The sequence below is a fragment of the Callithrix jacchus genome, chromosome 2, assembly GCF_049354715.1.
Source record: "Callithrix jacchus isolate 240 chromosome 2, calJac240_pri, whole genome shotgun sequence".
In the NCBI taxonomy this organism is placed as follows: domain Eukaryota; kingdom Metazoa; phylum Chordata; class Mammalia; order Primates; family Cebidae; genus Callithrix; species Callithrix jacchus.
Genome location: NC_133503.1, coordinates 26238132 through 26251563, shown reverse-complemented (window position 1 = coordinate 26251563; position 13432 = coordinate 26238132). Strand labels below are relative to the sequence as shown.

The window sequence follows — 13432 nt, the reverse complement described above, 5'->3', positions numbered from 1 at the left end:
TTAGGAACGAATAGATTAATATGATATTGTTCTCTGAAAAGCTATTGATTTCCCTCTAGAGTCAAATAAATAAGAAGGGCAAGGAGTTTTGACCATTCCCAGGCAACTACTGTTGTCCCCTAAATGTTTGTAAAATAGTAGGCAGGCTGGAGTGCAGTGGCGCTATCTTGGCTTACTGCAAACTTTGCCTCCTGTGTTCAAGCGATTCTCCTGCCTCAGCCTCCCGAGTACCTGGGATTAAAGGCATGCACCATCACACCCTACCGAGTGCCAGCTCGGTCGGGAGACCTCCATCCAGGCGGCGCTGAAGGTTATGAGAGGCAGACACCCAGATACAACAGCAGAGTGGATCTATTTGGGTAGGCCAGCAGCCTACTGAGCTGAGAGCCTCAGGAGCTGACAGCATTCCAGGCTGAAAGTCACCAGCAGATTCTCATCCACGTATTTATTCTCTCTTAAACAGGTGATTCTTATTAATAAACAGGTGTTCTGTATTTACTCATAACTAAAAATATACCAAGTAGGCAGCTATTAACCCGCCTAGCACTAATTACAAACTAAAAGGTATTCTCCACAAGGGAGCGAAGGGGGCAGAGGGTAAACTTAATGTCTCTCAACAACACCGGCTAATTTTCTTTTAGCAGAGACGGGGTTTCAGTATGTTAGCCAGGCTGGTCTTGAACTCCAGACTTCAGATGATCCGCCAGCCTCGGCCTCCCAAAGTGCTGGGATTACAGGTGTGAACCACTGTGCCCAGCCTCATAGATCTTGATTAGCATTTTGTAAAAAGTAAAAATAGAAAAATCAGCATGACTCATATGCCACAAAGCATTGTTTTGTGAAACTTTCATATGTATGTGTAGACACTAAAATACATCCTAGGTAGAAATATAAATTTTAAGGTATTTTTTTTTGAGACGGAATCTTGCTCTGTTGCCCAGGCTGGAATGCAGTGGTGCCATCTCTGCTCACTGCAGCCTCCACCTCCCAGTTTCAAGGGATTTTCGTGCCTCAGCCTCCCCAGTAGCTGGGACTACAGATGCGTGCCACCATGCCTGGCTAATTTTTTTGAGACGGAGTTTCGCTCGTTACCCAGGCTGGAGTGCAATGGTGCGATCTCGGCTCACCGCAACCTCCGCCTCCTGGGTTCAGGCAATTCTCCTGCCTCAGCCTCCTGAGTAGCTGGGACTACAGGCAAGCGCCACCATGCCCAGCTAATTTTTTGCATTTTTAGTAGAGACGGGGTTTCACCATGTTGGCCAGCCTGGTCTTGAACTCCTACCCTCCGGTGATCCACTCTCCTCGGCCTCCCAAAGTGCTGAGATTACAGGCGTGAGCCACCACGCCTGGCGCCTGGCTAATTTTTGTATTTTATTTTATTTTATATTTTAGTAGAGATGGGGTTTCGCCATGTTGAAACTCCTGGCCTCAAGTGATCCACCGGACTTGGCCTCCCAAAATGCTGGGATTACAGGCGTGAGCCGCCACACCGGGTGGTCCTTGGGTCTTTTGACTAAGAAATTAAGTTTGTACTGATACATTTGCTCATTTGGCCTTTTTTTTTTTTTTGAGACGGAGTTTCGTTCTTGTTACCCAGGCTGGAGTGCAATGGCGCGATCTCGGCTCACCGCAACCTCCGCCTCCTGGGTTCAAGCAATTCTCCTGCCTCAGCCTCCTGAGTAGCTGGGACTACAGGCGCTCATTTGGCCTTTTGTGAGTAGCTGTGAACATTTTCATTCACATGCTGGCTGATGGAAATTAGGGATGTAATGTGTAACCATGAAATACTGTATTATAGTGGATAAATCATAAGCTTAGATAGTTAGCTCTACCACTTAACTGGGTGTGCAACAGTTACAAAACCCATTTTCTCATCTGTAAAATGAGGTCAGTATCAGTACCTTCCTCACTTGGCTGTTGGAAGAAATAAACAAGATCTAGTAGCACAGTCCCAGCATCTTTAACGATGAGCGCCTACCAAACACTTCTAGGACTTCCTGGTTACTGTGCTTACGCATTGCAGTGTTCAAGAGCACATGATGGGGGCTGGGTTCAGATTCCAGTACTGCCACTTTGGTAGTGTAGCACTGAGCAAATTTTAGTCTCAGTCTTTTTATCAATAAAATAATGAATTGGATTACCCCTTAGAGTTGGTGGAAAATTAACATAATAATCGATGTAAAGGCTTAGTATGCACGGTGCTTGAGGTGTAAGTGGTAAATAGCCATGATAACTTCACTGTTTATGTTTTCAGTAAGTGCTTCTTTAATTTTACACCCATAAATTGCCTTTACCAATCTTACTTCTTTTATGGCAGAATGGAATAAAAGAAATCACAAGGTCAGACTAACATTAATACTCCAATGTTTTTATCACTGAGGCCCTCTCGGACTTGAAAATCAAACAGCTACCAACGCTTCGCCTCCATTCCCTTCGCCCTGCTGTAGTTTCTCCATTACCGCTGTTTATTGGCAGTACTCCCCGCTTGAATGTAAGCCCCACGGGGCGGGGACTCTTTCACTTACTGCGGTATCCTTACAATATTGCTTAGTGCTTGGCATGTAACAGATGCTTAGCGCATACAAATCAATTAATTGAATGAGCCCCAGCTGGACCCTAAAAACGCCTCCTGCTTGCCTCCCAGGAATGGAACCGAAACAGGCAAAGGGTGTTAGGGCGCCTTCCGTCCCCCAGCTTCTTACCCCTTACGTACCAGAAGGGTCATTGAATCGTTTCAGCGGCGCCTTAGGAAAGGACATGTTGACGGCCAGCTCCAGACACCGACAGTCATTGGCACTCCTCCGCAACTGAATGCGGATTATCACTGCCTACCGGCTTCAAATTCAAATCTCCCCATATTCCCCTCCCATCCAGGCGCTGGCCAATTGGAAAGCCAAACCCCTGGGCACACCAATCCTGCACAGGAACACGAAGAAAGAATGCTGGTTTCTGACTGCGTCGAATTAGCTGGCCTGTGAGTTTAGGCGAGCAGCCAATAGGAGACCTCGCCCCACCCATACAACCAACCCACCCAGTCATTCCCAGCGTTACTCAGTTGTAACCTAGGAACCAATATCATTTGCGCAAGCGCATTTCACTCCGGAGACGTTTGACAGTGCATTTTTGCGTCACTTACGTGACGGTATAGTGAGTTCCGGTTTCGCTGGTTCCAATTTATCCCATCGTTCGTTGCATGTGAACTTTTCTGGATTTCAGTTCTTTCAACTGGGTTCCGCCGGTGCCGTAAATGGTCATTCAAAGGAAACAACGAAGACGGACATCGAGACGCCAGCTTGCGTTCCTGCGCATGTGCAGTGACCCGAGCTAAGGGGCCGTACCCTGAGCGTGGGATTCCGCGCTTGCGCTTGGCTCCGCCTGGTGCGGCGGCGGCCGGGAGGCGACTGGAGTATGTCGGCCCCGTTTGAGGAGCGGAGTGGGGTGGTTCCGTGCGGGACTCCGTGGGGCCAGTGGTACCAGACCCTGGAGGAGGTGTTTATTGAAGTTCAGGTGCCGCCAGGCACGCGCGCCCAGGATATCCAGTGCGGCCTGCAAAGCCGGCATGTGGCGCTGGCGGTGGGCGGCCGCGAGATCCTCAAGGTAGCGGCAGTTCGGGGCTTGTATTCAGTTTCCTCTTCCCAGCCGCCTCAGCCCCCGAGTCCTAAAGTTCATGGTTTCCCTGAACGACTGTTGGGTGTCCGGACTACTCATGTGGCTGGCAGAAAGAGAAAGAGGGTAGATAACATTGACCAGGGTTGGGTCTGGTCGGAGCCTCCCTCTTCAGGGCAGGTGCTGAATTGTGGAAACTTGAGGAGATCGTTTTCCAGCTTAGTTTTCAAACCAAGTCAGACTGCTGCTTCTGCTTCTCTAAGGGGTTTCAGCTGCGAACAGACTGAGTTGCTAAAGGAACAGATATTTCTTCCGGTCACTGAAGACAGGAAGGAAGGTGCAGGAAGACGACAAGACAGAAGAGTTCCCTGCAGTGGAGAGGTTAAGCTCTTGTAGTGGGGAGTATTAATGAATAGATAAATATAGGAAAGAACAAAGAAACTAGTGATAGGATAACGGGCAGAGGATTTAGAGATGATGTTAGGTGATTAGTTTTCTCATCTAAAAATGTAAAAATCCTGCTTGTTTGTGGAGTGGTCAAGCAGGTGGTAAAGAGGTGTGTGCATAAAATTAGTAGTCCATCTTTTAATTTCCTTTCACCAATACTCTTTGGATCTGCACCCACTTATTAAGGGAATAGTTAAATTTAATTAACAGTTTGAAATTAGATTTTATTCTTAGGTTGGTTGCCTAAGATGTTTGATAGCAGTGTAATGTGGTGTAGGGAGACTCCTTGTTTGCTGGTTTTGTAAACTTGGGCAAGAGATTGTTCCGTGTCTCTAGGTCTTCCGTATCCACAAGATAGGGTAGTTCTAGTACCCTTCTCATAGGATTGTTTTGAGAATAACATGGTATTCATGTATATGAAGAGCTTAGAGTATTCACTAGTATGTAATAAGTTAATACCATATGTTAGCTATTATTATATATTATAATATGTGGAGGTGCTTTGAATGCCTCGAGATTCCTGTGAAAAACATTGATTTATGTCAGCTTGGATCTAAGTGACTTCTGAATTGTCGTACAATTCATAGTTTCCTGAACAATGGTATTAGATTACAATTTAAATTTAGTAAATCCAGCAACTTTAGGAATTTAGCAGTAACGCTGGGATTTTTGATGTACATCTAGACCACTGAGATTTTTTTTCCCACTAGGTTTGACATTTTAAAATGTGGGCTTTTTCTAGTGACATTTTAATTTCACTTTCTGTGAGTTAAATTTGGCAACAAATTAAAACGGATTTGAGCTAATGCATTCTCTTATTTATATATATATATATAATATATATTTTTTGAGTCAGGGTCTTTTGTTGCCCAGGCTGGAGTGCAGGGGTGAGATTGTAGCTCACTGCAGCCTCAAACCCCTGGGCTCAAGCAATCCACATTGACCTCCAAAGTGCTGGGATTACAGGCCTGAGCCTCTGGGCTTGGTGCGTTCTCTTTTACATTTATGTTTTATTTTTATTTTTTCAAAAAACACGAGTGTGTAAACAATCAGTCACAACTGATCTATCACATCTGGAATATATACTTTGAAGTTTGTTTTTTTTTAATGCTGATTGCCCAACAAAAAGATTAAACCGTTTTTTACAAGTTTACTTTAAAAGACAACATTTCTTAGTTTTAGCAGGAGATCCCGTCTTGTGGCTAATTTTAATTGGTAGAATTAAAACATTTCAGATATTAATTTCACATTTGGCCAGTGGCCAGTAATCAGTATTACTATATCTTACAAAAATTAAGGAGTCCTGATCTTTCTTTAGAGGGCTCTGTGTTCTTTGCCATAGTAAAGATTCCATGCAGTATAAACTAGTTTCCATTTTACCTGCTGGGAGAAAATTTAGGGTTGTGCAGCTATAAATGTCATGATGAAGTGGTATAGATGTGGATTAGGTAGGAAAGTAGGTAAACTTAATCATAAAAACTTAATACAAATTAATCAAATTCTCTATTTTTAGCACCTTGTATGTTTATTTTTCAGGGCAAACTCTTTGATTCTACAATAGCTGATGAGGGAACATGGACTTTGGGTAAGGGTAATTATTATAATTCATCAGATCTTTTTTTAAAATTAATTTGTCTTGGAATTTACTGTCTTTTTCCCTAAGATAAAGCAATAGAAATGTGTTGAAAACAGTTGTATGTCAGAATTACCTAGTTGGGGGAGAAAAGATTACCTAGTGGTATTTGAAAATAAAAAATTTAAAAATTTAATGAAGAACTTTTTGAGACAAGCCTGTCCACAACATTGCAAAACCCTGTCTCTACTAAAAATAAAATAGCCAGGCATGATGGTGTGTGCCTGTAATTCCAGCTACTTGGGTGGCTGAGGAATGAGAATCACTTGAACCCAGGAGGTGGAGGTTGCAGTGAGCCGAGATTGGGCCTGTGTCTGTCTGTCTGTCTGTCTCTCTCTCTCTCTCTCTCTCTCTCTCGCTCTCTCTCTCTCACACACACACACACACACAATTTGATGAAGAACTCTAATTTCTTTGTGTTTTTTTTTTTCTTTTTTTAGAGGATAGAAAAATGGTTCGTATTGTTCTTACCAAGACAAAGAGAGATGCAGCAAATTGTTGGACTTCTCTACTAGAATCTGAATATGCAGCTGATCCTTGGGTACAAGACCAAATGCAGAGAAAGCTTACATTAGAGAGATTCCAAAAAGAAGTAAGTCAGATGAAGTGTGTCAGTATGTGTAATTAAATATATAAAAATCATTGAATAAATATTATTTGAAATTAAAACTCAAATGTCATTATGAAAAGTTATATTTTCTAGAAGAATTTTTTAAGTGAATGGTTAGAAAAATGGCCTTTCTTGTATGGATTTGATTTTTTCAAAATATTTTCTTGAGAGGAATTAATTTGTATTGCTGTGATTTGTGAGTTTAGGCATACTTTTATGTACATCAGTAATGCATGAATAAACTCTTAATATAGTTGAACCAGTATAGACTTACCTAGTATCAGAAGTGAAAGGCCCCTTCACCACTATTCTCTGCATTCCATGCATCTATCTCATTTTCGTCTCATATGTTGGCTATTATTTTTAGCATAAATGGAGGATCACACATGTGTATTGTTCTTCATGTTGCTTTTTTATTTAATAATATGCTGTGGGTCTCTTTCCTCTTTCTTTTTGTATGTCTTCTTTTTCTTTTGGTAAGTATGATATTCAATAAACTTGTCTAAATAGGAATTTTGTACCCCTTTGTGTAAGTATAACCATTCATACAAATTATAGTGCTAAAAACAAGAAAGGAAAAAAGTCCATAAATATATTTTAAGTAAATTAAGAGTTAATAAAAATTTATTCATTAGAATATTATTACTTGAGGGATTACTTTAAAAATAGTTTACAAAAGTCAAGAAGTTTAAAAATAATTAAAAGCCTAATTATACCTAACTTTTGAGTATAAAACTTGTTCTTTTTAACTGCGTCAGAGTATTCTGTAGTTTGGATATGTCATCATTATTTAACTCTTTGTCTTTAATATGATTTAGATTTCTTTGTTTTTCTCTATTTTAAACAAAGCTGTGTTTTCATCTCCGTCTTTTTTTTTTTTTTTTAGGATAGATTATTGCTCTGTTATCCAGGCTGGAGTGCAGTGGCATGATCTCAGTTTACTGTAACCTCCGCCTCCTTGGTTCAAGAGATTCTCCTCAGCCTCCTGAGTAGCTGGGATTACAGGCTTGTCCCACCATGCCCAGCTAATTTTATTTTTAGTAGAGATGGGGTTTCACCACGTTGGTTAGGCTAGTCTTGAACTCCTGACCTCGTGATCTGCCTATCTCGGCCTTCCAAAGTGCTGGGATTACAGGTTTGAGCCACTGTGTCTTTATGATAATGATTTCCAGATGTATATCTGTAGCCTAGACTTTTTTTCTCAATTTAGGACCTGCATATCCAATTGTCTATTCAGGATTTCTACCTGGCTATCTAATGTATATTAAGGTCAACATGTCCAAGTTGAACACTCTCATGTCCTTCCATATTTGTTCTTATCTCTAACCTTCTCATCTCAGTTGATGAAAACTAGTAGTTCAGGTCAAAAACATACTGGTACTCATCCTTGATTCTTACATCTCTCTCATATCCTATCCAATGTATTAGGAAATCTTACTGATGCTACCTTACAAATATATTTAGAATTTGACCACTTCTCACCACCAACTCCTACCATGCTGAACTGGACCACTTCTGATATCTTGCCTGGATTACTCTAATAACCTTCCAATTGGTCTTCTCACTTTTACCCTTGCCATAGTCTTCTCAAAATAGCAGTCAGAGCAGTTCTTTTAAAATGCAAGTCATATCATGCCACTTCTCAGAACTCTGCAAGTCATGTCTCTATCTCTTAAAGGACCCTATCTGATCAGTTATTCCATTATCTCCCTGACTACTTCCTCCCTTACTGCTATCCATCTTAGTGATTCTTCTGTAGCCATACTGGCCTGTTTGCTGTTCTTTAAAGAATGTATCAGCCCATCTCTTTGCTGCCCTTCTGACTACAATGCTCTTCTCGTAGGAGCACTTGGCTCACTTTTATGTTTTCCTATCATTGCTCAATGAAACATGCTTTGATCATCCCATTTAAATATTATAATTTTATTTCCCTTACCCTGTTCAATTTTTTTTTTCTGTATTGCCAACTTTTAACAGCTGATCAGGGGTTGGCAAACTACAGCCCTTGGGCCAAATTTGGCCCACTACCTGCTTTGTAACTTTTCAAGGATACACAGATGCTCATTTGTTTGTGTACTGTCTTTCAGACAATTGAGTATTTTGTGACAGAGACTATGTGGCCTGCAAAGACTAAAATATTTACTACCTAGTTCTTTAAAAAGTCTGCCAGACCCTGTACTGGTTGATTTATTGTTTGTTTCCTCGTGCTAGATTGTTAAGTTCCACTAGAGCAGGGATTTTTGTTACTTTTCACTCTTGAATTCTACATACTTCTAATGGTCTTCCAAACAGTAGGAGCTCAACAAATGTTTGTTGGATAAATGAAATAGCCCACCAAAAAGACTAAGGCCTGACATAGTACTTCACAGGATTGTTGTGAGGGTTAAAATCTATGTCTGTATACCTCTTAGAAATTTGTGGGCGTATAGAAAGCTATCAAAAAATGCTAGCTATTAAATCTACAGACTTATATTGAAGTATATATGTTTCCCTATACACTTGCCAACATCATAGTATAATATGATCTTCTAAATATTTGTGATTAGGAAAGTTGAAAAATGCCTCATAGTTTTAAATATGATTTTGGTGATAACAGTGAAGTCTGTTATATTTTCGTGTATTTATTGGTCATTTAGATATCCTTTTTTATCAATTGCCTGCTTGTACTTTTATTTTTCTTTGTAGGTTTTATTTCATTATATGTATTTTTATATCTTTTAGAATCCTGGTTTTGACTTCAGTGGAGCAGAAATCTCAGGAAACTACACTAAAGGTGGACCAGATTTCTCAAACCTTGAGAAATAACTGCTTTTTCACCTCCATTCTGTGGATCCTAGTAGATATTGCCAGTTTAATCAGAGGAACAGATTATGTGATGGAAGAAAAATGGGGATGCCTACAGTTAACAAATTACAAAATATATTTAAAAATGGTTCTAAAAATTGTATTGAAACATGATTTATGTAGGAAACATACTGTGGGAACTATTCTGTGGATTTATGGTAAATTTTTTTGGACTTGTTTTTGCTCAGCATGGAGTTTTATATGCTGCATTTTCCTAATTCCATATTTAACCATATTTTTAATACAAAAGAACATTGGAGTATCATGTGTAATGAAGGGTGCCTTCAGGGAAAATTAACTTTTTCTTTTGATAAATACAGTATTCAATAAAATTTTCTAAATAGGAATTGTGTATCCCTTTGCCTAAGTACAACAGTTCACAGAAAAAAAGTATAGTGCTAAAAACAATTATAAGAAAGGAAAAAGTACATAAATGTATTTTAAGTAAAGTAAGAGTTAATGAAAATTTCTTAATTAGAATATTATTATTTGAGGAATTACTTTATGTCAAGAAGTTTAAAAATAGTTAAAAGCCTAACAATAGAAGTGGGTTGATACAAAAGAGAAGTACCTAAATGAACATGGTAATTAGGTGAGTCCTTTGTTTGTGGCAGAAAGTGAAGTAAGATCACTAATTGTGTATCACTGGCATCGTTTTGATCTTAAGTGATTTAGGCATATAGGTAGGAATTGTCTGTAGACATTTTATTCAATATCCTATTTATGTCCTTTTTATTTATTTCTTGAAAAAATTTTAAATCTTGTTCTTAGAAAAGTTACAATTTCTTTCTGAACCATTTGTGAATTAGTTGAAGACATGTTGCCTCATTACTGATTACTATTTGCTTCAGATTACCTTACATGACTACAATGCAGCCATTAAAATCAGAAAATTTACCTTGACACGTTACTACCCTCTAATCCTCAGACCTTCACTTAATTCATATTGAACTGATTGTCCCAGTAATGTCCATATAGCAAGAGGATCCAGTCAGAGTCATGCCTTCCATTTAGATATTAGCTGTCTTTAGTCTACTTCATTCTGGAACAAGTTCTCATTTTTTCCTTAAGTTTCACAACTTGGTACTTTTGAAGATTACAGGCTAGGTTTGTATAACATCCCTTATTTTGGATTTCGTCTGATACTTCATGATTAAATTCAGGTTATTCATCTTTGGCAGAAATGTGATAGGAGTGCATCCTGTCATGGTTTAATAATTTCAATTTGTCTCATTTCTGACGGATTTTCTTAGATGATTGATTAAGATAGTATCTGCCAGACTTCTTCACTGTAGTTATAATTATTTTTCGAGAAGATAGTTGCAAAATGCTACCTTGTTATCAGACTTTAAATTTATTATATCTGTATATAGACTCATGATTTTCTATTCATTGGGTTAAAAACCTATGCTCAGTACTTCGATGCTCAGAATTATTGTACATTTGGCTGGGATAAGACCATTCTGGGTGGCCTCTGTGACCTTCTGACATCATTGTTCAATCAATTGTTACTATCTGGCATAAGGTATACCAGGCTTCTCATGCGCTCCTTGACTAGCCCAAGAATCAGCCATTTTTCCATAGAGCCTGGGTTCTCTCTAGTGGGTAATATTTAAAAGCCAAGATCTGTGCTAGTGTGCAGTTGCTGTTGGTGTGTATATATAATGCATGTCTTTCCATCTGCATTTTTGTATCTATGTATATTGAAAAGCATGAGTTCACATGTAAATTACAATTTCATGGGCTTCGTTTTCATTTTTTCCCTTTCCATATTTATAACTACCTTTAGTAGCAGTGAGAAACCTGATTTCTATTTGGTTCTCTATTGTAGATCATCTCCCCACATGAATGTCTTCCTCACCCTGCTTAAGCTTTGCATCCTATGCTAAGCAGGAATGTCCTCCTCACCCCGCCTGGACCCTAACACCTCACTCCAGGCCATGGCAGTCCATTCACCCTATGATGCCTGTCTTGCTCATTTTAGGAATGAATTGTTGGGGAAGAGGCTATTTTTCTTTTAATTTGATTCTCTTTGACATTAAAAAAAATTATTTTGAGTAAAGAAAGTAAAATTAACTTTTTTGATGTTTAGTTTGGTGAATTTTAAGTATAGATATGTGTAAACATCTCCACATCAGGATATTGAAGAGTTCAATCACCATAAAAATTCTGATGCTCTCTCTGTAGTCACACCGTTCTCCCAGCCCCTAAATGGAAACCACTGGTCTAATCCTTGTCTCCATGTTATTGTCTTAAAGCATGTCATAGATGGAATCGTGTAATTAAAAAAAAAAAACAGTTTTATTGTAGCAACATACATTTCACCCATTTAAAGTATAATTCAGTAGCTTTTAGTAAATACAGAGATAAATGCAACCATTCCCACAATCAATTTTAGAATGTTTTCATCATCTCAGACAGAAACCTTGTATAGTTTAGCTTTTATCCTTTCTTCATCCCAGGCCATCCATACAACCACTTTTAATCTCATAGATTTTCCTATTCTGGACATTTCACATACATGGAATGATAATATGTGGTCTTTGGTTACTAGCTTCTTTCACTTAACATGTCTTAAGAGGTTTGTATATATTCTAGCATGTATCAGTACATTCATTAGTATGTCTGAATACTTCATTGTATGGCTGTAATCACTTTATACATTTGTAAGTATAACATTTTGGGTATTTCTACTTTTTGGCTGTCATGACTAGAGCTGCTATTAATGTGTACAAGTTTTTATGTGCATATGTGTTTTCGTTTCTTACCTAGGAGTATAATTTTTAGGTTATATGATAACTATGTTAATCATTTGAATACCTGTCAGATTGTTTCCCAAAGCAGCTACATCTTTTGACTTTCCCACCAGCAGTGTAGACAGGTTCTAGTTTCTCTGCATCCTTGTCAATACTTGTTTACCTGACTTTTTTATTTTAGCCATTCTAGTGGATATGAAATTGTATCTCTATGGAGTTTTGGTTTGCTATTTTCTGATGTCTGTGTTGAGCGTTCTTTCTTGTGCTTATTGGCTGTTTGGGTATCTTTCTTGAAGCAGTGTTTATTCAAATCCTTTACCCATTTTTTAGTTGTTGTCTTATTGAGTAGTAAGAGTATATATTCTGAGTACAAGTCCCTTATCGGGTATATGATTTGTAATTTCTCTTATTCTAAAAGGAGAAATTCTCCTATTCTCCTTTTCTTTTGTTGGTAAGTGTCTTCTGAAACACAGACTTAATTTTGAGGAAGTCTTATCCATCATGCCATTGGTGGATCATGTTTTTGGTGTCATGTCTAGGAATCTTAACCCAAGGTCATGAGGAATTTTTATTTTGTGTTTTCTTTTTTTGAGACAGACTCTTGCTCTGTTGCCCATGCTGGAGCACAGTGGCATGATTTCTGCTTACTGCAACCTCTGCCTGCTGGGTTCAAGTGATTTTTGTGCCTTAGCCTCCCAAGTAGCTGGGACTACTGGTGCATACCACCACTCCTTGCTAATTTTTTTTGTAGAAATGGCATTTTACCATATGGGCCGGGCTGGTCTTGAACTCCTGACCTCAAGTGGTCTGGCTGCCTCCGCCTCCACAGGCATAAACCACTGTGCCCAGCCTATAGATTTTTTTCTTCTAAAAGTTTAATAATTTTAAGTTCTATATTTAGAGCTGTGATCCACTTTAATTTTTATGTAAGCTGTGAAATTTAGGTAGGTTTATTTATTTTTTGCATATGAATGTTCAGTTTTAAAATACTTTGTTGAAAAGTTGTATATTCCCCATTGAGTTGTCATTTCACCGTTGCCAAAAATCAGTTGTTATTTATGTGAGTCTGGTTTTGGACTCTATTCTATTGATCTATGTGTTTATCCTTTCATAAATACCACACTACCTTGATTATCATAGTTTTATAGTAAGTCTTAAAACTGGGCAGCATGATTTCTTCAACTTTATTCTTTTTCAGAATTGTTTTGGCTAATTTAGTTTCTTTCCCCTCCATATGAAGTTTGAAATTAGCTACTCTGTATCTACCAAAAATCCTACTGGGGTTTTGAATGCAATTTTATGAGTCTTCCACAACCCATGAACATGAGGTATCTATATAGGACCTCTTTGATTTCAGTCATCAGCATGTTCTGTTGTTTTCAGCCTATATGCCACACTGTTCATTTTGGGGAACTATTGTTAGTTGTATTATTTTTGAAACGTGGGGATCTAATTGCATATTGCTAGTATATACAAATATGTTTGATTGTTTGTTGACCTTGTATCCTGTGTCCTTGCTAAACTTTGTTTTGGGAG

At 38.6% G+C, this 13432-nt stretch overlaps 2 protein-coding genes across 3 annotated transcripts in view; one reads left to right on the top strand and one right to left on the bottom strand.

The window, feature by feature from the left end:
• HMMR (hyaluronan mediated motility receptor) overlaps positions 1–3313 on the bottom strand; it is a 32879-nt gene extending 29566 nt beyond the window's left edge. The window contains exon 1 of one of the 2 annotated variants that reach the window (XM_078358898.1): positions 3137–3313. Coding sequence is in view for 1 of the 2 variants with exons in the window: in XM_008984597.4 (XP_008982845.3) it covers positions 2714–2759 (46 nt within the window). In the remaining variant the exon portion in view is untranslated. Of the gene's footprint in view, positions 1–2713; positions 2942–3136 lie in introns of those variants that run through there. The other variant, XM_008984597.4, reaches the window with a different exon arrangement.
• Positions 3314–3355: 42 nt separating this feature from the next.
• Positions 3356–9487, top strand: NUDCD2 (NudC domain containing 2). Its single transcript, XM_002744139.7, has 4 exons — positions 3356–3597; positions 5590–5638; positions 6127–6278; positions 9018–9487. The coding sequence occupies exons 1-4, from the start codon at positions 3409–3411 to the stop codon at positions 9099–9101; spliced, it is 474 nt and encodes a 157-aa protein (XP_002744185.3). The 5' UTR covers positions 3356–3408; the 3' UTR covers positions 9102–9487.
• Positions 9488–13432: the final 3945 nt, after the last annotated feature.